The 24,646-nt window shown below is 45.2% G+C and overlaps 2 protein-coding genes across 5 annotated transcripts in view; both read left to right on the top strand.

Moving 5' to 3' along the window:
- ccpg1 (cell cycle progression 1) overlaps positions 1-2,438 on the top strand; it is a 66,823-nt gene extending 64,385 nt beyond the window's left edge. For all 4 annotated transcript variants that reach the window (XM_085968770.1, XM_085968771.1, XM_085968772.1 and 1 more), the window contains one exon: positions 1,382-2,438. In XM_085968770.1, the coding sequence (XP_085824896.1) occupies positions 1,382-1,592 (211 nt within the window). In that variant the 3' untranslated portion in view covers positions 1,593-2,438. The remainder of the gene's footprint in view (positions 1-1,381) is intronic.
- Positions 2,439-10,948: 8,510 nt separating this feature from the next.
- pigbos1 (PIGB opposite strand 1) lies at positions 10,949-11,499 on the top strand. Its single transcript, XM_085968775.1, has one exon. The coding sequence runs from the start codon at positions 11,183-11,185 to the stop codon at positions 11,378-11,380; it is 198 nt and encodes a 65-aa protein (XP_085824901.1). The 5' UTR covers positions 10,949-11,182; the 3' UTR covers positions 11,381-11,499.
- Positions 11,500-24,646: the final 13,147 nt, after the last annotated feature.

Genomic DNA, 24,646 nt, shown 5'->3' on the forward strand with positions numbered 1-24,646 from the left:
GGTTGAGGAGCAAAGCAAGAAGTCAAGGCAGAGGCATTGACCTAGTTGGAGACGGGTCAAGAGGCAGCAAGAGTGGTAGTGGAATTGTAACCTGGTGAACTGAAGCAGAGACTGGTACAATGGCAGGCAAGAAATGTACCTGAACGTTGTTGTCCTGAAGGCTTGTAATGGCCAGTGAAGCATTGCACTAATAAATGAAGGCATTTGCTGGTTTGGGACAGGTGCTGAGCACTGGATGTGCCAAGATTGAGGTCAAAATTGCCAGACAACTGCTTAGCACTGGGGCTTCTGATGCTGAGATCAGAGCCTGTAATCAAAGCTTCAAATCTTTCAGGCTACCAACACTGTTGTATGGCACCAAAACGTGGACTCTCGTTAGAGCCCAACTACAGCACCTATCAGCCCTCACTGTGATGCAGTGCTGCCCACTCTCCTTTGGCTGGCAACAATATGCCATACCTGAAATGCTCACTAACCAATCATTGCACTGTTTCGGACTTGCCACTCGATAACTAACCCTCGGAAGCTCTGATTAACCAAATCTTCTTTGTCAATCTGTGACCAGCAGAATGAAATTGACTGCAAGGATGATTGCTTACACACTGGACTGATAATGGCTCAAGATCATCAGATGCTTTGAGTTATTCTGCAAGCCACCTGATCATCATGCAGAACAGACTTGCCTGCCATTCATTTATTTGAGTCCACTACCACCATATGGAACTAATTGATGTCGGTGCTGAATTATGAAATATTTTTCACTTTTGTCAAACAATATCATTAAGCAATTACAGTGCCCAGACATAAAGGTTTAGATGCAGAGTAAGCTCCCTCTCTACTATCTCAAAAAATCCAGTGTCTTTCATCTGCCACACTAACTGTCTGAGTGCAATGACCAGTTTGGGCCTAAATTATTAGCATTGTGCTATGGATGCCTATTCAGTCGAAAATACATTGATCATATCAAAATTTATTTCATTTAGGATCCCCCTTGTAGTGGGAGAGAGAGAACATTGAAATAACTCTCTTTGGCTCTGGATAGAAATCTAGGTGGACTATCCATGAAAAATGGAGCATACTAATATATATATTCACTGGTGATAAGGTGTTCGAATGTCCCTTCAAATGCTGCTGCGTTGTATAGTCATGTTCCCTCTTCACTATGCCTATACTTTAGTACAAAAATGTCAAAAAGACCTTTTGAATATCACCTGCTTTTCAAATACAAAATGTTACTGCTGCTTGGAATATAGAGAAAATACTTCTAATACCTGTTGCAGAAATGCTAATACAGAATTGGGCGTGCAAGAATTAGTAAGCGATCACAGTAAAATTTGTTTTACTGAAAAGTAATCATGAACTTTCCTTTTGATCTTTGCAGTCGGCTTTATGATGCTGATAAATACCAACATTATGGAAAGCAGTCATCTAAAAATGCAGATGGCTCCAGACACCAGAGGCATGAAAGGAAACCGCAGCAGGCTTATCACCACAGGGAACGTAAATGGAGCAAGCCAGGCCGTACCAATGGAAGACACATGGCGAACGTTGAAATTGAGTTGGGCCCAATGCCTTTTGATCCAAAATATTAATAGGTGTTAGCTGTATAAGTGTGTGTTTGAATATGTTCAGACCTATCTGACTGCTGTTTGTGATACATGCCTAAGAATGATGACACTTTTTTCAAACAATATGCATCTCATTCGACTTTTGAATAATAAGACAGTAGAAGTAGTTTTACTAATTTTCCATCTGTATTTGCAAAGTACTGGTCAAAAACTTCCTAAGCAGTTGTATTGTGCAAGTATGCTACGCTAAACATAGTTTGGCATTACGTAAGAGACTTAAAGTTGCAGGATCTTTAGTGTATTTACTAAGTCTTTGCGTGTACTGGTGTATGTACATGAAAATGCAAGTCTCTTTTTCCTTAGCAAGTTTGTAATTTGCTATCATGTGAACGTAAATTCCATAAGGTGTAAATTATTAATATTGGTGTGCTGAATTTCTTAACTCTTTTTTGAAGATTGTAATTTTATTTCATGGTGAAAATTAGCCCTATTTTTATTTTTACCTTCCTCATGTTGTGAATGATTTTGCACAGATGTATACATTCACCTCTGTTGAGATTTCTGGGGGTAAAGAGATGAGTTGAGCTTTTAATTTGAATTCAGTTACATTGCAGCTACATACCTTTTCCATTTGACAAAGTGAACATTTGTAGGCAAATGACAATGTTAAAATCAGTTGATAATAAAAGTGATGGCTTAACTCTGTTTGTTTATGAAGCAGCCATGTGTTGTGAGTTTGTATGTGCTTAAGAATCTATCAGCTAGGAAGGGTCCTAAAATATTATACATGTATACAAATCTGGCTTATATAGCTGCAGGGCCAGATAGGATTACTGTAAAAAAATTAATAAATTCTGTAGTTTTGAAATAGCTTTTTCACTGGTTTTAACTACTTGGTTTTGAAACATTTTTACAACCATCATTTAAGAGATTCTTGATCAACTCATGATTGATAACTGACAATAATCCCATCTCCATCTCTGTTCCCCTTAATATCTTGAAAACTTCGATCAATCACCCCTTAACCTTCTACATTGCAGGGAATACAACCCTAGTTTGTGTAATCTCTCTTGGTAATTTAACCCTTGGAGAAATCTGATGTACATTCTCAACTACTACCTGTGGGGAAATACTTTGAAGAGACACATTCTGGGGTCAATTAGAAGCTAATTGCTGTTACTCAGTGAAGTTTGTCTCTAGATTGGCTGCTGCTTATACATTCCCAGTTCCATTCCTTGAAGAGGGGCCATGTTATAAAGGTCAGTAGAAACCAGCAGGAATTGACTGTCTTTTCAAAAAATATATACCTTTTTTTTCCTTTAGGACTATGAGATCTCCCATGTTGTTGATGAATCCGAAGTTATGCTGTTGGAGGAGGTGTGGAAGTGGGAGAGGTTTTTGAAATCCGCTCAAGCAGTGAAGTAAATGTTTGATTGGTTCTGTGAAAATAGTGTTTTCTTTACCTACTGCATGTAGATAAATAAATTTAGTCCCTTGACACACTTCAGTTACTTAAATCTCTGCATATCTCACCGGAGGAATCAACCCTTTATGGTCTATGCTACTGTTTAGTGTGTGGAGTTTTGTTTCAACGGATAAAACGCAACTTGGATCTTTCCTTTAGCAAATATCTTTGTAATGTTACTTGGTATTATTTAAAAACTACCTAAATTAACAGGTTGGGGCATCGAGCTGAAGGCTTTCTGCGGCGGCAGCCAATGACGTCATGGACCAGAGATGGGGGTAGCCACTGCCGCAGCCTGAAATTTAAATGGCGAAGATCTCCTGGACGGCTGGCCGCAACGTGAGAGAGATCCATTCCCCATTCTAGAAGCAGTAACGCTACTCCCAGGGTGGAGAAAAATTAAGAGTGAGAGCTGGATTAATAAAACTATTTATAATAGAAGCAGAAAATTGATAGCAAGCTGGCTACAAAACAGAAAAGAGAGAGTAGGGTTTAAAGGTAGTTAATCAGATTGCCAAAAAGTGGGAAGTGGTGTTCCACAAGGATCGGTGCTGGGACCTCTGTTCACCATTTACATAAAAGATTTGGACTCGGAATTGGAAGCACAAATTCAAAATTTGCGAACGACACCAAATTTGGGGGTGTAGAGGACTGCGACAATACAGGAAGACATTAATAAACTTGCAGAATGAGCATGTAATTGGCAAATTAACTTCAATATAGCTAAGTATGAGGTGGTACATTTTGATGGGAAGAATAAGGAGGCCACATGCTGCTTGGAAAGTAAGGAGGCGACTTTCCCAGCCCCGAGGAGGTGGGTTTGAAGGTGGGACAGATGGCAAAATCACAAGAAGTGAGGGCGGGTTTGGAACCCGCCTCCGCGCAATTTTGCCGGAGGCTGGTTTGATGGATGCGATTCGGTCCCGCCTCCATCAGTCAGGAGAGATGGTTAAGACCCTTAAATAGTCGTTAAAGGCCTGTCAAAAAGGATTATAGAGGCCCTTGTTATTTTGCCACATTTTCAGCGTGTTGCACGACCCTCCTAAACCACGCCAGCTGATCCTGGCGGGTTGACAAGTGGGTGGCCTCACAGCTGCAGCTCCACCATTAAAATGGAGCTTTCATCAGGGAGCAGTTGCAGGTGGCAGAACTTTTGTTCCACAGGTCTTTTAGCAGGCCTACCGAAGTTGGAGGTGCTGCAGCTTCTATCTCTCAACTGTGGGACCTCCTTGGAAGACCCTCTCCCCACTTGGACTGAGTGCTTCCCCAACGGAGGTATCTGCCAGCAGCATGGGAACCATTTATTTCCTTTCACCATGGACCTCAGATTCGGATGAGGAGCAGCCACGGCAACAGCAGGAGCGCCAACCTCCTCCTCACCCACCTGTTGCTGCACAGGGCAGAAGGCGCCAGCGCATGGAAGCATGTCACCACAGGAGATACCCCCCTCTCCGAGTTTACAGACAGAGGATGAGCTACCTCAACGTGACTGAGCAGCAGTGCCAAAGGAGGCTGAGACTTTTGTGACAGGTTGTCGGAGACATCTGCGCACTGCTGCACCAACATCTGGAGCCCAGCGGAGCGGGTGGACACCCCTTACCAGTGGCTGTCAAAGTCCCCACCGCACTCAACTTTTTTGCCTCGGGCTCCTTCTAGGGATCATTAGCGGCATCTCCCAGTCGGCCGCCTACAGTTGCATCACGCAGGTTACCGATGTCCTTTTCACAAAGGGGCACAATTACACCCACTTCTCAAGGGATCAAGCAAGAGTAACCGCGCATTCAGTTGGCTTTGCAAATATGGCAGGCTTGCCAATGGTGCAGGGCGTCATGGACTGCACACATGTGGCCCTTGGGGCACCCCATCAAAACCCATCAACCACAAGGGCTTCCACTCCCTCAATGTACAGCTGGTGTGTAACCACAAGAAGGAGATTTTGCATGTTTGCGCCAAGTTCTGTGGTAGTTGCCATGACTCATCCTGCAGAACTCTAGTGTTCCTCTGCTCTTCAATCCGCCAAACCAACTTAACGGATCTCTCTTTGGTGACAAGGGCTACCCCCTGAAGAAGTGGCTAATGATGCTGATCAGGAGGCCAGCTAACGAGGCTGAGGAGCGCTACAACGCCAGCCACATTTTGGCCAGATCCATCATTGAGCAAACCATTGGCTTGGGCTTGCTGAAGATGCGATTCCGATGCCTTGACAGATCAGGTGGAGCCCTGCAGTATTCAGCAGCCAGGGTCTCCAGCATGGTCGTGGTTTGCTGTGCACGGCACAACATGGCACAGCGTTGTGGCTTGCAGCTTCCTGATGAGCAAGTTGCTCAATTCATAGCCTCCTCAGATGAGGAGGAGGAGGAGGAAGACCGAGCGGCGGTGTATTGACCAGCAGCAGTGGCAGCACGCGAGCACATGGCTGCAAGGGACGCACTTGTCCTGCCAGATTTGCATAGGTTGCCCATTGTGGCACATGTGCTTGGCTTCTTCTTAACACATGATAGACAATGGACATCACTCTCTGGCCTCCTTTCAGTCTGACCACCAACCTGACCATGCAAGTGTCGCAGAGCCTGCAATGTGGAGCTGCCTAAGCCGAAATAACAGATGCCATCGCGCCAACAGTTTGCCATCACCTAATTTTGATACATTCACACAGGGATGGCATTTCATCAATAAACAGAAACAATCACCCAATCTGCACATACATGTGGAGGTTCTATTCCTTGCGAGCTGGACCCACACAGCCTTGGTTTCTTTGGGAGGCCTCTTCCTCCCAGATGAGGGGAAGAGCAGCTCCCTGCTAGCTCTCGCCCTCTCAACCAGTATACCCCGTGCCTCATCCGAGAACCTCGGGGAGGCCCTTACCTTGGAGCTGGCCATTCTTAAAGGAGATAAAAGTTTGGAGGTGGTGCACCATTGACCAAAAACCAGTGGAATGAGCCAAGGCACCAAGCAGCCCTTTAAATGAAGCTGGATAAGTGATGTCAGCAGAGGCGAGTTTCAGTCCCAAAAGACTAATTGGCCCTGGGGAACCCACACCTCTGAAAGTAACTGGCCAATTAGGGGAAAATCACAAATTTTTCCCACCCGACAGTGGAGGTGGGTTTGGAACCCACCCAAACCGAAACCCGCCTCCAATGGGAAAATTGCGCCCTGAATGTCTAAATGGGATAGAGGAGCAGAGGGATCTGAGGGTACAGATACACAAATGACTCAAAGTAGTGACAGAGGATAATGCCATTAAAAAAGCTGGGGTTAATTTTCAGAGGGATAAAATTGAAAAGCAGAGAAGTTATGTTAAGCTTGTATAAAGAACTTTGGTTAGACCACACGGAGTGCTGTGAACAGTTCTGGTCTCCATGTTATAAAAAGGATATAGAGGCACTGGAGAAGGTGCAAAAAAGATTTACTAGAATGATACTAGAACTGAAAAGTTATACCCATCAGGAAAGATTGAACAAGCTGGAGCTCTTCTCTAGAAACGAGAAGACTGAGGGGTGACCTGATCGAGATCTTCACGATTATGAAAGGGTTTGATCGGGTAGACGTAGAGAAGATGTTTCCACTTGCGGGGGGAGACCAGAACTAGGGGCCATAAATATAAGCTAGTCACTAATAAATCCAACAGGGAATTCAGGAGAAACTTCTTTACCGAGAGTGGTTAGAATATGGAACTTGCTACCACAAGGAGTAGTTAAGATGTCTGGCATAGATGTATTTAACATAAGAACATAAGAAATAGGAGCAGGAGTAGGCCAATCGGCCCCTCGAGCCTGCTCCACCATTCAATAAGATCATTGCTGATCTGATCCTAACCTCAAATCTTCTATCACTCTCCATCCACCCGAACCCATGTGATCTCCTGGGAGAGGCGAAAAACCAGATAAAAAACCAATGGCAAATTTGGGAGAAAAAGTCTGGGAAATTCCTCTCCGACCCATCTAGGCGATCGAAACTCTTCCAGGAGATCACGCTGTCCCTATATTTTCTACAGTACTTACCTTCTGTAAAGACGATCTCCACCCCAGCCAGGAACAGGAATAAAACCATCTCCTGAAATCTAACACAGAATTAGAACACAAGAAGTAGGAGCAGAACCAGGCTACACGGCCCCTGGGCCCGCTCCGCCACCCATAGGGCCATGACCATTCCGAACCTAGACTCAAGGGGAAGTTAGATAAACAGGGAGAAAGAATAGAAGGATATGTTCATGGGGTTAGATGAAGAAAGGTGGTTGGAGGCTCGTGTGGAGCAGAAACACCAGCGTGGACCTGTTGGACCGAATGACCTGTTTCTGTGCTGTAAATACTATGTCAGAAGGCTGAGCTGAACTAGTCAGAAAATATTATCAGGAGAACGGGAAAGAAATACACAGAATATATACATTCCAACGAGAGAGAAAAATTCCAAGGGGAGGACCCATCATCCGTGGTTGACTAAAACAGTTAAAGATAGTATCAAACTTAAAGAAAAAGCATATAATTGCGCAAAGATGGGTGGTAGGTCAGAAGATTGGACAGAATATAAAAAACAGCAAAGAATGACTAAGATTAATAAGGAGAGAAAAATTAGAGTATGAGAGAAAGCTAGCTAGAAATATAAAAACAGATCGTAAGAGTTTCTATAGATATTTTTTTTTAAAGAGTTAACAAAGAGCGATGGTCCTATAAAAAGTGAGTCTGGGGAATTAATAATGGAAAATAAGGAGATGGCAGTTGAATTGAACAGGTATTTTGCATCGGTCTTCACTATAGAGGATACAACATCCCAGAAATAGCTGTAAATCAGGAAATGGAAGGGAGGGAGGAACTCAAGAAAATTACAATCAACAGGGAAATGGTACAGAGCAAATTGTTGGAGCTGCGGCCTGACAAGTCCCCGGATCCTGATGGACTTCATCCTAGGGTCTTAAAAGAAGTGGTTAGTGAGATAGTTGATGCGTTGGTTTTAATTTTCCAAAATTCCCTAGATTCAGGGAAGGTTCCATTAGATTGGAAAATAGCTAATGTAACTCCTTTATTCAAAAAGGGAGGGAGACAGAAAGCAGGAAACTGCAGGCCAGTTAGCTTAACATCTGCCATAGGGAAGATGTTAGAAGCTATTATTAAAGACATTATAGCAGGGCACTTAGAAAAGTTCAAGGTAATCAGGCAATGTCAACATGGTTTTGTGAAAGGAAAATCATGTTTAACCAATTTATTGGAGTTCTTTGAGGAAGTAACATGTGTTGTGGATAAAGGGGAACTGGTGGATGTACTGTACTTAGATTTCCAGAAGGCATTTGATAAGGTGCCACATCAAAGGTTATTGCGGAAAATAAAAGCTCATGGTGTAGGGGCTAACATATTGGCATGGATAGAAGATTGACTAGCTAACAGGAAACAGAGAGTAGGCATAAATGGGTCACTTTCTGATTGGCAAGATGTAACGAGTGGTGTGACACAGGGATCAGTGCTGGGGCCTCAACTTTTTACAATTTATATAAATGACTTGGATGACGGGACCGAAGGTATGGTTGCTAAATTTGCTGATGACACAAAGATAGGTAGGAAAGTAAATTGTGAAGAGGCCATAAGGAGGCTACAAAGTGATATAGATAGGTTAAGTGAGTGGGCAAAGATCTGGCAAATGGAGTATAATGTGAGAAAATGTGAAATTGTCCATTTTGGCAGGAAGAATAAAAGAGAAGCATATTATCTAAATGGTGAGAGATTGCAAAGCTCTGAGATGCAGAGGGATCTGGGTGACCTAGTGCATGAATCGCAAAAGGTTAGTATGCAGGTACAGCAAGTAATTAGGAAAGCTAATGGAATGTTATTTATTGCGAGGGCAATTGAATATAAAAGTAGGGAGGTTTTGCTTCAGTTATACAGCGCATTGGTGAGACCACATCTGGAGTACTGTGTATGGTATTGGTCTCATTTAAGGAAGGATGTAAATGCGTTGGAAGCAGTTCAGAGAAGGTTTACTAGACGAATACCTGGAACGGGCGGGTTGTCTTATGAGGAAAGGTTGGACAGGCTAGGCTTGTATCTGCTTGAGTTTAGAAGAGTAAGAGGTGACTTGATTGAAACATATAAGATCCTGAGGGGTCTTGACAGGGTGGATGTGGAGAGGATGATGGTCTTTTCCTGACTGACATTTTTATATGTTTGTGAAGTTTTTTTTAGCATTGCAGTTTTCATTCTCACGATAGATATTGATAAGGAAGGACATTCAGCCCATTCTGGCATATTTATCCAGATAGACCTATGGGACATCCCCCAGCCCCCCACCCCCCCCCCCCCAACCCCACTACAGCATCTAGGTGTTTGTTAAACGATTCCTGGATTTTTGAATATATTCCTACCCAGAAGTCCATTCCAGGTGTAGATCTCTGTGTAAAGAACTTCCTTACACTGACAGACATTACAGTGCATACACGAACAGCAGCAATCTCTCACTTTAAGCTCCAATGATGACATCTGCCCTCACCTTGCTGAATAAATGGGAACTCTATATTAATTCAATTTGAATGTCTTGTGGGAGAATCTAGAACTAGGGGTCACTTTAAAACTAAGGGGTCACCCATTTACGACAGATATGAGAATTTTTTTCTCACAAAGGGTCGTGAGTCTTTGGACCTCTCTTCCTCAGAGGGTGTTGGAAGCAGAGTCTTGAATATTTTTAAGGCAGAGGTAGATAGATTCTTGATAAGCAAGGGGTGAAAGGTTATCGGGGGTAGGCAGGAATGTGGAGTAATCAGACCAGCCATGATCTTATTGAATGGCGGAGCGGGCTCAAGGGGCTGAGTGGCCTACTCCTGCTCCTAATTCGTATGTTCGTATGTAATTGGGATCTGCGGTAGTAAGAGATACACTTGTAGATAGGATTGCCAACCCTCCAGGGTGAGGAAGTGGCTTTGAGCCCAAGATCAGCCATGATCTTATTGAATGGCAGAGCAGGCTCGAGGGGCCAAGTGGCCTATTCCTGCTCCTATTTCTTATGTTCTTAAAATCAGAGAGTTAGCAGCAATAAAAATCATTGGCAAAAGATCTAGAGGGGAGATGAGAAATTTTTCACTCAGAACCGGGATCTGGAATGCTGTACCTGAAAAGGTGGTGGAAGCTGATTCCATAAATAATTTTAAAAGGGAGTTGGACAGGTACTTGAGGATGAGGAACTTATCCATGGTTATGGATAAAAAGCGGGGATGTGGGACTAAGCCCGACTGCTCTTTCAAAGAGCCAGCACAAGTACAACGGGCCAAATGACCTCCCCTTCTGTGCTGTAAGTTTCTATGTATTCTATTAATAACTATGGAGGGATCTGATGCAGTAGTTACGATGGAGACAACTTTGGACAGGACTGAGGGCTTTCAGAAGAGCGAATGTGGGAGATGAAGGGGGCTTGGTGGTAAATGTTACTGAGCATTCTGGCCTAATGAGTTCCTTTAAGACACAAGCTGCATTGATGTGTCAGCTATGGCTCAGTCAGAAAGTTGTGGGTTCAAGTCCCACTCTAGAGACTTGAGCACAAAAAATCTACGCTGACACTCCAGTGCAGTGCTGAGGGAGTGCTTCACTGTCGGAGGTGCCGTCATTTAGATTAGACGTTAAAGCGAGGCCCTGTCTGCTCTCTGAGGTGGATGTAAAAGATCCCGTGGCACTATTTTGAAGAAGAACGGGGGAATTATCAGGGCTAATATTTATCCCTCAATCAACATCACTAAAAACTGATAATCTGGTCATTATCACAGTGCTGTTTGTGGGAGCTTGCTGTGTGCAAATTGACTGCCCCGTTCCTACATTACAATAGTGGCTACGCTTCAAAAACGAATTCATTGGCTGTCAAGCGCCTTTGGGTCGTGAAAGGCGCTATATAAATGCAAGTGAAGAACGAGGCAGGTAAATGGGGCCAAGGGGCGGTGCAACCTGAAGACTTTCGATTGGCGCAAATGCGTCCACGTGACCTACGAGGGCCGGCTGTGCATGCGCTTCGCAGCGGTCGGGCTGAGGCGGCGGTTGTGGTGAAAGGGCCGAGCGAGAGCCGCGGGCTGGGCGGAGAGCCGAGAGTGGGAGGAGAGCCGGCCCCCCGTCACCGACATCTCCCCCTCGCTTGACTTCCCAATCCGTCACCTCGGAGCGACCGCTCAGTTCTGCGAGCGCCGATGGGCCGGGTGACATTCCCTCAGCTGGCGCTGGCGGCGGTGCTGGGGGTGGCGGGCGGCCTGTACGTCTACAAGCCCATCTACCAGCAGTATAGCCGGGAGCGGGAGCAGAGCAAGGCCCGGGAGCCGGGGCCCGCGCAACGCAAGCAGGCGGAGGGCGGCAAGAGTCGGCGCGGCAATGATGCGCCGGGAAGCTGAGACTGGCGGAGGCCCGGAACAACCGCCGCAAGAGGAGGGCCGGACCGGGCGGCCGCTCACCACGGTGCTGCAGAGCGGGCTGTGATGGTGCAATATTAAAGTTTCTGTGAAACCAGGAATATTTTCGACAGTTTCTGTTGTCTTTAAAGCGATTTTTATGTTGAAACTCATAATACAGCAACATGCCAGTCTCTTTAAAAACAGTGGGTAGCACTCTTGCCTCTGAGTCAGGAGGTTGGTGGTTTTAGGTCCCACTCCAGATATTTGAGCATAAAAATCCAGGCTGACACTCCAGTGCAGTGCTGAGGGAGTGCTGCACTGTCGGAGGTGCCGTCTTTTGGCTAAGATGTTAAACCGAGGCTCGCCTGCTCTCTCAGATGGAGCTAAAAGGACCCATGATACTATTCAAATAAGAGCAGCGGAGTCATTTGGTGTCCAAGCCAATATTTATCCCTCAACCAACATCACTATAAAAGATTATCTGGTCATTATCACATTGCTGTTTGTGGGAGCTTGCTGTGCGCAAATTGTCTGCCGTGTTTCCTACATTGCAACAGTCACTGCCCTTCAAAAGTAGTCACTGCCCTTGACTGTAAAGCGCTTTGGGGTGTCCTGAAGTTGTGAAAGACGCTATATCAATGCAAGTCTTTAAAAAAAAAACCTCTAGGCAGTAACACTGGAACTTGCTAAAGATGGCTCAGAGTTTATCAGAATTGGATATTTTCATAACTGAATTGTAAGTGTTTTTCTGAGATCTAATTGGGCCACGGGAAGACTAAACCTTAACCTTTGGTGATGGCATGCACTAAGAATGGTTTCTGTTGAGCATAATCAGGTTGAATTTCAATAAAGGAGGGGTCTGGATGGACACTGGTTCTCCCTCGGCATCTTGCCAACTCCTCTCAACTTTTGAAAAGAAAATCTAAACAACCAAATGACGATGGAAGTGGGATTGTGAGGTGTGCCTGGACGGGGATGGGAGTGATGATTTGGGCTATAATTTAAGTGCCTCTGTGATGAATGGACTCCTCAGAAGAGAGTTTAAGCACTGCCTTGATGTCTGAGGGAAGATCTGACATACTATACAGAGGTTGATAGAGAATTTTTGTAACTATCAGGGTTAGAGCCTGGAATCTTCATTCATGTGGCTGTGGAAAGGGAGAGGAAAAGAAGAGTGAAGTGGGGTACTACCATTATTAAATCCAGCAAGTTGATGTAAAGCATCGCAACTGTCATTGTATTAGGTGATTTCTTAACTGTAATGTGCAGAAGATCGTACTTGCTATGGAATAAAAATTACCAGTGATGGTGAATATCTGGTTAAATGTATCTAGTCACCAGAGGCATTGAGAAATTGCTTTTGGTTAAAGTTTGATTTGGCACTTTAAAAAAATTTTTTGTAGAAACTATCCCCAGTTAAGGTACAGTTGCTGCACGTAAGGAAAGAAGTTTCATTTATATAGCACCTTTGATGACATACAGCAGCTGGTTGATTGAAGGCAGCTTGTTGGATAATATTTTTGAGTATGATGATGGCCATTTTAAGTGCTCTGAAATGCAGAACTGTGCTGCTTTGTTTTGGACTGAGATGAGTTAGCTTTTGTGGAATGACGTCCCATTCTTGAGGTAATCTTTAGGTTATTTTTTTTTTTGTTGAACTCTGAGAATGTTGACACTGACCTCCATTCTACCCCAGTGTTTGATTGCTGAAGGGCAGGAGAGAAAAAAGCCTGTGCTGTAATTAAGTCAAATCGGCATTCCTGATTATCCATCACTGCTACTAAAATGTAGTGCCAATAATAACTAACGTTAAACTTTTATTTACACTGTTTTGGAATCGAAACATTTAAATAGTCTTTGTACTAGTTTAACTTTTCCATTATACATGACAGGTGTTACTGTGCAAAATAATTTCTGGCGAAATGAAGAAAGAAATCACTCTCCAATGGCTATGGGATAAATGCGCAGTGTGTTTGAGACTAAGCATCCAGGTTTGATTTGGGGTCTGTGTTGAATTATCTGATCCTAAAGGGGGAAGAAAACAACCAGGATTCCTGCTCCTGATTGCTATCTAGTGAGTCGTGTTCAAAAATCCAACTTCTGTCATTGATGCTTTTTCCCCCCGAATCATAGCAGACACAGAACAGAAACCCCACAGTGCAGATAGAGGCCATTTCGGCCCATCGAGCCTGCACCGACACAATCCCACCCGATCCCCGTAACCCCTACACCAACACATATCCCACCCTATCCCCGTAACCCCACGTATTTAATCCCCCTAACATTAAGTGTCAATTTATCATAGCCAATCATCCTAACCCGCACATCTTTGGACTGTGGGAGGAAACCGGAGCACCCGGAGGAAACCCACGCAAACACGGGGAGAATGTGCAAACTCCACACAGACAGTCACCCGAGGCCAGATTCGAACCCGGGTCCCTGGCGCTGTGAGGCAACAGTGCTAACCACTATGCCACCGTGCTGCCCCGTGCAGAGGGATGATATTTTGATCAGGGAGGAGCTACTATAACTCCCCTCTTAAAATGTTGCTGGTGACAGCTGTAGAATTTACAGGGTTTTTTCCCTTGAACTATCCATAAGTCACAATCATCTTTTCCCTCATTGCGAGGCAGCCGTGTCTCAGTTGGTAGAACTCCTGCCTGCGAGCCAGAAGGTCCCACACCAAACACTTGAGCACAAACTCTCGACTGACACTCCAGTGTAGTACTGAGGGAGTACTGCACTGTTGGAGATGCCGTCTTTCGGATAAGGTGTTAAACCAGGATATCTGCTCTCTCGGGTGGACGTAAAAGATTCCATGGGACCTTGTGCGCAAATTGGCTGTTGCGTTTCCTACGTTACAATTATATTTCAAAAAAGTACTTAATTGGCTGTAAAGTGCTTTGGGACGTCTTGAGGTCGTGAAAGGCACTACATAATTACAAGTTCTTTCGTTCTAATGTGTGCCATTTTATTTTGAGAGAAAAACCACTGATTGTGGTCTGAATGTCTGCCAAAGATTTTGTCACTTTTTTGCTCAGTTCTGCAACCTGATTATGTTCAGAGAGTGCTTTTTGCCCATTTTAAATTGGTAGACCTAAAATCTAAAACTGTTATAGGGCTCAGAATGAAACAAAGTCTTGAATGACAGTTTTCACAGTTTTGCATCCTTGATGATGCAGTGATTACTGTTTCTCCAGTGCTCGCCCAGGCTTCTTCGGCAGCACCTCCCAAACCCGCGACCTCTGCCACCTAGAAGGACAAGGGTAGCAGGCGCATGGGAACACCACCACCTCCAAGTTCCCCTCCAAGTCACACACCATCCTGACTTGGAAGTATATCGCCGTTCCTTCATCGTCGCTGGGTCAAAATCCTGGAACTCCTTCCCTAATAGCACTGTGGGAGTACCTTCGCCACACGGACTGTAGCAGTTCAAGAAGGTGGCTCACCACCACTTTATCAAGGGCAATTAGGGATGGGCAATAAATGCTGGCTTTGCCAGCGACGCCCACATCCCATGAATGAATCAAAAAACATTCTGCTTACTGTATAATTAAGAGTAACCATGTCAATTCTATTATGTTTTAAAAAATAAAATTGTACTGGATTGATAGATACTCATTAAAGTAGACATACTTCAGAGAGGATCATAATTTTAAATCTGATATCGATCGATCTTTTGGTAGATAAGGGTACAAAAGGATATGAAGCCAAGGCAGGTGGATGGAGTTAACATACAGGTCAGCCATGATCTAATTGAATGGTGGTGTAGGCTCGAGGGGCTCAGTGGCCCGCTCCTGTTCCTATGGGGATTCCATCAACAATATTTGAGTGGGGATAATGTTTTCTGCCTTTGGAAACCAGTATGTTCAATTTGCCATTTTTTTGGTTTGCTAACTACTTCAGTTTTCTGCTGGGTGAATATTTTTTCAACAGGATTTTCTTAGCCTTCGTGAAAGAACCTGAACAATCATGATTTGCCTGCATGAATGCCCATTTTGTGCCTCAAGTGGCTCACAGCCACTTAACTCTAGATTCTCTCTCCACTTGACTAGCTAACGTTTCAGGTCGATGACCCTTCATCAGAACGTTCTGCATGGCAAATGCAGTATAATGTGGATAAATGCGAGGTTATCCACTTTGGTGGCAAAAACAGGAAGGCAGATTATTATCTGAACCGCAATAGATTGGGAGAAGGGGAAGTGCAACGAGACCTGGGTGTCCTTGTGCACCAGTCGCTGAAGGTAAGCATGCAGGTGCAGCAGGCGGTTAAGAAGGCAAATGGTACGTTGACCTTCGTAGCGAGAGGGTTTGAATACAAGAACAAGGATGTCTTGCTGCAGTTGTACAGGGCCTTGGTGAGACCACACCTTGAGTATTGTGTGCAGTATTGGTCGCCTTATCTGAGGAAGGATGTTCTTGTCATGGAGGGAGTGCAGCGAAGATTCACCAGACTGATACCTGGGATGGCAGGAATGACGTATGAGGAGAGATTGGGTCGATTGGGCTTATACTCACTGGAGTTTAGAAGAATGAGAGGGGAGCTCATTGAAACTTAGAAAATTCTAACAGGACTAGACAGACTAGATGCAGGAAGGATGTTCCTGATGGCGGGGGAGTCCAGAACCAGGGGTCACAGTCTAAGGATAAGGGGTAAGTCATTTAGGACAGAGATGAGGAATTTCTTCACCCAGAAAGTGGTGAACCTGTGGAATTCTCTACCACAGAAGGCAGTTGAGGCCAATTCATTAAATATATTCAAGAAGGAGTTAGATATATTTCTTAAGGCTAAAGGGATATGGGGAGAAGGCAGGGACAGGGTACTGAGTATGGATGATCAGCCATGATCTCATTGAATGGCAGAGCAGGCTCGAGGGGCCGAATGGCCTACTCCTGCTCCTATCTTCTATGTTTCTATGAAACGTTAACTCTGTTTCTCTCCACAGATGCTGCCTGACCTGAGTATCTCCAGCATTTTGTTTTTATTTCAGATTTCCAGCATCCGCAGTATTTTGCTACTATTTGTAACTAGTCAAGTAATGGCCAAGGATGTTAAGCTGGTTCTGGAGAGCAGCAAACAAGAGAATTTGTACTGGTTCACTTGCACACCTATTTCCAGATTTCAAAAGACTGATAATACAGATCTATAGCCTTTCAATCTAAGTATTTATGGGTGCAAACAACGAGTTTTGAAATCTGAAAAAGTGGACTCCAATTTTGAATTCTTATAATTGGGTATCATCTGCTTGTGTAGTTTACACTGAAAAATATAATTTAATTTCTTGGTTCTGGCTGCATTTTGTACTTCTAATGATTTACTTAAACATCCAGATCTTAAAAGATTTTAAATTTTCTGTAAGAGTGCGCAGCCCGTTGGAATTCTTCAACTGTTTGAAGTGCCTCCGATCCAAATACTACACAGCTGATTAAAGTGCCACTGAGCCCAATGCAGTAGAATGCTCGTTTCTACCATGGTAGTTGGTGGGGTGGATGCTTAGTCTCCGGGGTTCTGCTACTACGTTATTGAATTCACTCTCGATAATTACAAATGAGGAAGGCCATTCAGCCAATCTTAATTCACACATCCAGGGAGATTGTAGCATCCAATTGTTTATGCAATGAGTCCAAGGTTTTTGCACTCACTACTCTTTCGGGAATTGTATTCCACCTGTGTGAAGAATTTCGTGACCTTGTGCCATTTTAATTGCCCTCAGCATAAACTGCTACATCTATCTCAAAGCTAGTTAACAAGGAACAGCTACTGTTTTTTAAGCCAGTTTCCCTCTGCTTTTTGGACAGAAAATGAAATAGCACAGCAAAAGTGAAAAATATGGTTTCGGCTCAATTTTAGTTTTAATACCCCGCTGCCAACCTGCCATTTAAAAAAAAAAAAAAAAAAAAAATTCGGCTTTAGTAAAGTGGAAAACACAAAGGAAACAAAAAAAAGTTTGTCAGATGTATTGATGCCAACTGGCCACAGGAGGTATTTAGTGCTTGTGATTATAATTGGGTGGAATTCGTGTGATATCCAGTCAGTATCCTAACATTTGCAAGCTTTGTCTGGACCTCTCCACTGCCTCTGTTTTCTCACGGTGCTTGTCCGACATCCATTATTGTAAGAGCAGAAATTTCTAATATTGGGAAGACCGAAGCCGTTGTCTTTGGTCCACGCCACAATCTCTGTTTCCTAGTCACGCTTCTCCTTGGCTACTGTCTGAGGCTGAAGCGGACTGCTGATTCAAAGCTACAGTGCCCAAATTAAATCAAATATAAGCAGGAAAAGAAACAACTTGTATATCACCATTAACATCCTGGGCATATATCACAGTTCTTCACTGCCAATGAATTACTTTTGAAATGCAGTCATGATTGCTAGATACGTGAATGTAGCAAGTGGCAGATAATTTGTGCACATCAAGGTCCCACAAGCAAGGAAATGGAATAAACAACCAGATAATCTGTTTTGATTGTGTTGATTGATTAATGAATGAGCACCATGGGATCTTTTGTATCCATTTGAACAGGCAGATGGGGCCTCAATTAAGACCACCTATTTCCACCTCCGTAACATCGCCCAACTCCACCCCCTTAACAGCCTTAGCTCATCTGCTGTTGAAACCATCATCCATGCCTTTGTTATCTCTAGACTTGACTATTCCAATTCACTCCTGGCTGGCCTCCCACGTTCTACCCTACGTAAACTTGAGGTCATCCACAATTCAGCTGCCCGTGTCCTAACTCGCACCAAGTCCTGTTCACCCATCACCCCTGTGCTCGCTGACCTACATTGGCTCCTGGTTAAGCAACGCCTCGATTTAAAAAATCTCATCCTTGTTTTCAAATCCCTCCATGGCCTCGCCCCTCCCTATCTCCGTAATCTCCTCCAGCCCCACAACCTCCCCCCCCCCCCCCGAGATATCCGCACTCCTCTAATTCTGGCCTCTTGAGCATCCTTGATTTTAATCGCTCCACCTTTGGTGGCCGTGTCTTCAGCTGCCTAGGCCCTAAGCTCTGGAATTCTCTCCCTAAACCTCCCCGCCTTGCTACCTCTGTTTCCTCCTTTAAGACGTTCCTTAAAACCTACCTCTTTGACCAAGCTTTTGGTCACATAGAAACATAGAAGATAGGAGCAGGAGTAGGCCATTCGGCCCTTCGAGCCTGCTCCGCCATTCAACGAGATCATGGCTGATCATCCAAACCCTAGCACCCGGTCCCTACACCTGCCCTAATATCTCCCCATGTAGGTCAGTGTCAGATTTTGTTTTAGAATGCTCCTGTGAAGCACCTTGGGACGTTTTACTATGTTAAGTTGTTAATGTGCCACCCAAGAGATGACATTTCTGGGAATGTTTTAACATCTCATCTGACACTGCAGCTGAAATGTCAGCCTAAATTATGTTCTCAAATTCTGGAGAGGGACTCAAATCCCCAAGCTTCGTGACTCAGAGATGGGAGTGCTACCACTGAGCTTAATACCCCTTCTGGGGGTGGGGGGGTAGGAAGTGTACTTTATGCCGTCCATTTTAAAAATGTTTAACTTCTTGTCCTTGCTCTGTGGCTCTGTAATTTGTAAGAATTCAGGGTGAATTGCAAAAGTCAGCACCAGTAACAAAATTGCATGGAAGGCATTGCCATAACTGCAAAACCATGTATTGGTATCAATATCTGTTGCCAAAAAATTAAATGATATAGAAAAGATGTTATCCAGTTGTGTATTTGTATTGAGAAACTTAATTATGGGCAACATAGTAAAAAAAAGTTTCAGCTTTTATTTCAGATTTATTGATTTGTATTGGTCTGCACCTGTAGAAATTTTGGGCTGGATTTTCCGGGACAGCAGTGGAGAGTCCTCATTGGAGGCCGCAGGACTCTCCTAGCTTTGCTGAGCTACATGCAGATGCTGTGCCTCGGGGGTCATCCAGAAAGAGAGTGGTGTTGGAGCTTCAGGAACAAGTGCAGGAGGCTCTGACTGGGTTAGCAACCACGGTCACTGCGAGTATGCAGAGAATGGAGGAGTCCATCTCAAATATGAGCAGCGCCATGGTGCAAGCACTGGCAAATGTAGGTCCTGCAATGGAAAGGATGGCAACCTCCATGGAGGACATAAAACACCAGTCTCAGGAGAACATGGTAACACTTCTAAATAGATGGTCAGCTATAGAGGATAGATGGGCATCTATCGAGGAGAGACACCAGAAGGTCATGGACGTCCTTGCTATGAGGAATGTCAGCACAGACACGGGTCCTCATAGGCCCACTGATGTGCAGCAAGGTGATCTCCAGCAACTTGCTGGAAGAGAAGTGCAGGTGGCCCATGAGAGGGATGGTGGTAGAAGGGGACATGCAAGTGAGGGCTCCTCTCCAAGCACGCTCACTGCCATCCCATTGCCAACCTCTCGGTCAGAGCCCCAGATGCCTCCCACAACAGAGATGGCCGAGTCTGCCCGTGCACAGCTGCAGGAAGAGCAGACTTTGGCGGGGCGCTCACAGGCTCCAAGAAACAAAGGACAACTGCCAAAGGCGTCTAAGCAGGTGCAGCAGGGAAGTGAGCAGGCTGCCTCTGCATCTGCTGAAGCCACAGGGGGAGCACCACGCAGAAGCATGTGCAAGAGAAAGCTAACACAAATAGTCATGAGGGTAGTCACTTGGGTGCTTTCATATAAATCAGTGTAACGTTTGTGGTCTTTTATTTTATTGTATTAAAGTTATGTCGTGAATGTTTCAATGCATTGCCTTATCTGTGCTCACAATTGGAAGTGGCACAGCGAGGGGTGAGGATGCCTTTCGTCTGAAGCAATGGTGGTGAAAGAGCTAGGAATGCACAGCTCATTGTAGGGCTGCTCTATGGTGTGGAAGTGGGGTCCTGCGAACCTTCATGTGCATGTGGCAGCCACATGTCTGTGATGCCTAAAGTTAGTTGAATCTGGCATGGATTAGGCCATCCCTTGCCTGACGGGCAGCAATGTGCTGGTTGCACTGGGTCAGCCACCTCCTCCAGGTGTTCTTCATCTGCAGCCTCATTCGGCTCTTCCTCCTCTGAAGAGGCTGTGCAGTCTGCGACCTGTTCCTCAGGCAGCGCTAATCCCCGTTGCAGTGCGATGTTGTGCAGGGCACAGCAGACCAAGATGATTCTAGAGACCCTGGCTGGTGCATACTGTAGGGCTCCCACCAGATCTGTCCAGGCATCTGAAGCACATTTTGAGCAACCTTATTCTTTGCTCAATGACACTTCTGGTGGAAATATGGCTCTGATTGTAGTGCTCCTCAGACTCGCTTGATGGCCTCCTCATTGGCGTCATTAGCCACGTCTTCAGGGGATAGTCCTTGTCTCCAAGGAGCCATCCGGAAAGTTAGTTTGGTGGAGCGAAGAGCTGAGGCACAGTGGATTGGCGCAGGATGTAAGAGTCATGGCAGCTGCCAGGGTACTTGGTGTACACATGCATGATGCTCTTCCTGTGGTTACACACCAGCTGCACGTTAAGGGAGTGGAAGCCCTTGCGGTTCACAGATACTGCTGGATTGTTATGGGGTGCCCTGATGGCCACATGGGTGCAGTCGATGACGTCTTGTGCCCATGGAAAGCCAACCAGATTGTCAAAGCCTAGCGCCCGCGTGGTAACACTTGCTTCATCAGTTGAAAAGTGGATGTAATTGGCTGATTTTGCAGAGAGGGCATCGGTAACCTGCGTGATGCATCTGTGGGCGGCCGACTGGGAGATGCCGCTAATGTCTGCTGCTGATCCCTGGAAGGACCCTGACACAAAGACGTTGAGGGCAGTGGTGACTTTGGCAGCCACTGGTGAGGAGTGTCCACTTGCTCCTCTGCGCTGCAAGTCTTGGTCCAGCATTGTGCAGATGTCTGTGACTATTTCTCGCGAAAGTCTCAGCCTTCTTTAGCACTGCTGCTCACTCATGTTGAGGAAGCTCATTCTCTGCCTGTAAACCCTGTGTTGGGGGTATCTCCTGCAGCACGGGCTAGCCAAGCCCTGACGGCCTCTGCCCTGTGCGGCATCCGGAGGCTGAGGAGAAGGTTGGCGCTCTTGTTGGTGCTGCTGCTGCGCCTGGTTCTGCTGCTGCCGCGGATGATCCTCTTCCGAATCTGAAGACCAGGATGAGGTTCCCATTCTGTTGTTACAGTATATATGGCAGTTGAGGATGAGATGTTATCAGGAGTAAGTCAATGGGAAGAGAGCTTATTCCGAGGAGGTGACAGTGCATATAGAGTTCACAGCACACACTCACAACCTCAATACAGCTCAAAGGTCTCCTCCAAATCATGAAGTCAGCAACTTCGGCCATTTGAAAATGAACCGTTGAGAGGTAAGGTTTTATGCAGCACTTGCAGCTGTGAACTATTCAGCTCCCTGGAATACCCGACACACTCAGCTGGCGTGTTTGCCGAACGACATGAACCACTTGAAAATGTGTGAAAATTGAATAAGCCTGGCAAAATAGCATTTAACAAGGGGTTAGCAAGCTGTTAACTACCTTAAGTGCCTCCCCCGCCACTTGGTGTCGAGACTCCCAAAACAAGCGCTCTACTCGGAGCTCCGATACAGCAAGAGAGCCCCAGGTGGGCAGAGGAAACGCTTCAAGGACACACTCAAAGCCTCCTTGAAAAAGTGCAACATCCCCACCGACACCTGGGAATCCCTGGCCCAAGACCGCACAAAGTAGAGGAGAAGCATCCGGGAAGGCGCCGAACACCTCGAGTCACTTCGCCGGGTGCAAGCGGAAGCCAAGCACAAACAGCGCAAGGAGCGCACATCAACCCAAGCACCCCACCCACCCACCCCCCCCTTCAACCACCGTCTGCCCCACCTGTGACAGAGACTGTAGGACCCGCATTGGACTCATCAGTCACCTGAGAACTCATTTTTAATGTGGAAGCAAGTCATCCTCGGTTCCGAGGGACTGCCTAAGAAGAAGAAGGCGTCAGGCCTGGTCTGAAGGCGCAGACCCGACACTTTGGAAACTGGCGTGGAGGCGGGTTCCCAACCCACCGTCAATCATTTTGAATTTAACACCTGACCCACCTCAGAACCCGCCCTCTGAGCGCCAGCAAAATCGTGGCCTTTAAGTCTGACCATTTAATTAGTTTGCTATATTGCTGTAGTATCTGTTTTTGCCACTGTGTGGTGGAACAGACTTCCTTATTGCAATGGTGGTAATTCAGTACCTAATTCCAGCCACTTTGTGGCGCATTGCAGAACTGTCCCCATATCCTGTTTTTGCAAAGCACAAACAAGCAGTAATGTCAACGTGTCAACTATATGGAAAGGAGGATTGGCACCACCCTGTGGAGGGATCGAATACTACAGCCAATGCTGCTTGCGAGATTTCTTTTCAAATAAAGGGGAAGTTTAAAAGCAGAAGGGAAAAACTGATAATGCCATTATGGTGAAATAAAGGAAACACAGAAGTGCTCAGATAGCCACAGGAATACTGGTGCTTTCCCTGTGAGGATCTGGACAGTATCTTTGAAGACGAGTTCAGTGGCTTTCGGTGTAAACCCACAAAAATAAATAACCAAGAAGCAGGGCAAGTGACCTCGTCCCCGACTGTTGCTCTTGAACTGGGGGTGAGAAGGTGACCATCTACATTTCCCTCCCAAGTCTCTGCCCTGTACCTTTCCCAGATGTTCTTCTTCGCCCACTATTTGATCTATTAAATCAACTTTTCCAGACAGCGACAACCCAAACAACTTTTCTTGTGACTTCCCAAATAATGTGGCCACGCTGTGTCAGAATATATCCCTGCCCATTCACAGTCAAAGGAGGGAAAATCTAGCCGGCCATTTTTTTTTGTCGTTAGTCTTATCACTTCTCTCTGTTCTAGTTCAAGCACCATCGCATTAGCACCAGAACTCACGCCTCCAGGCTTCTTAGCTCAGTGTCCAAGGTCAATTTTTTTTACACCTGTATAGTGTTGTTGACCACAAATAACACCAGTTTGATTTTATAGTTACACAGTAACGCCGTAATGTTGTTGAACACCTCTTTTGCAATCTCTGGTTAACTTCATTGTTTTGGCTATTTGATCTTATTAGACTCCCCACACAAATAATTTTATGCAGTTTTGGTCACCTTATCTGAGGAAGGATGTTCTTGCCATGGAGGGAGTGCAGCGAAGATTCACCAGGCTGATAACTGGGATGGCAGGAATGACGTATGAGGAGAGATTGGGTCGATTGGGCTTGTACTCGCTGGAGTTTAGAAGAATGAGAGGGGATCTCATTGAAACTTATAAAATTCTGACAGGACTAGACAGACTAGATGCAGGAAGGATGTTCCCGATGGTCGGGGAGTCCAGAACCAGGGGACACTGTCTAAGGGTAAGGGGTAAACAATTTAGGACAGAAATGAGGAGGAATTTCTTCACCCAGAGAGTGGTGAACCTGTGGAATTCTCTGCCACAGAAGGCGGTGGAGGCCAGTTCATTAAATATATTCAAGAAGGAGTTGGATATATTTATTTAAGGCTAAAGGGATCAAGGGGTATGGGGAGAAAGCAGAGACAGGGTACTGAATTTGGATGATCAGCCATGATCTCGTTGAATGGCGGAGCAAGCTCGAGGGGCTGAATGGCCTACTCCTGCTCCTATCTTCTATGTTTCTATCTCTTTCAACATCCATATTATTCACAATAAGATCAATTAATTGGGGATCCATTTTCATTGCGATTATGACTGATTTTGCCGCCTTAGCATTTATTTTCATTCCATTTTCCAAACTTGTCTGATTTACCCTCTCAAGTGTCTCATCTTTGGTATTTGTCATACAGACGAGGGAGGGGCCAAGGTTTCAGCCCCGATCTTTGCTGCGTCAGCTGACCTCAGCCAGGGCAGTATCAGGGCTGGCTATGGCTGTAGCGCACCCCTATGTTAGGAAATGGAAAGATCAAACAGGGTTCCTACTCCTGATCACTATCCAGTGACCCCTGTGTGCTTGCGTGGATACTAGTATAGGTCCCATTGACTCCTTGTTGGGTACTGTTGTATCCGTGTGTTAATGAAGACACGGAATGCAGGAGTTGGTTTACAGGTGTTTACTGGACAAAGTCTGGAGGTGAACTAAAAGATACAAAACACTATACAGGCTTATATAGCCCGAGTGGCCATTACTGGCATTACAGTACACAGGGGCTCTTAAAGGCACATACACCACAATTCCTCCCCTTTTAGACAACCAGTACATAACATTTTAAGTAATAGTTATTTAACATGTTTACAAGAACAATAATATACATATTGCTGCAGTTAATCAAT

Source organism: Somniosus microcephalus, chromosome 27 (assembly GCF_052327205.1).
Source record: "Somniosus microcephalus isolate GS21.2 chromosome 27, FLI_Smic_1.0, whole genome shotgun sequence".
NCBI classification, from domain to species: Eukaryota; Metazoa; Chordata; class Chondrichthyes; order Squaliformes; family Somniosidae; genus Somniosus; species Somniosus microcephalus.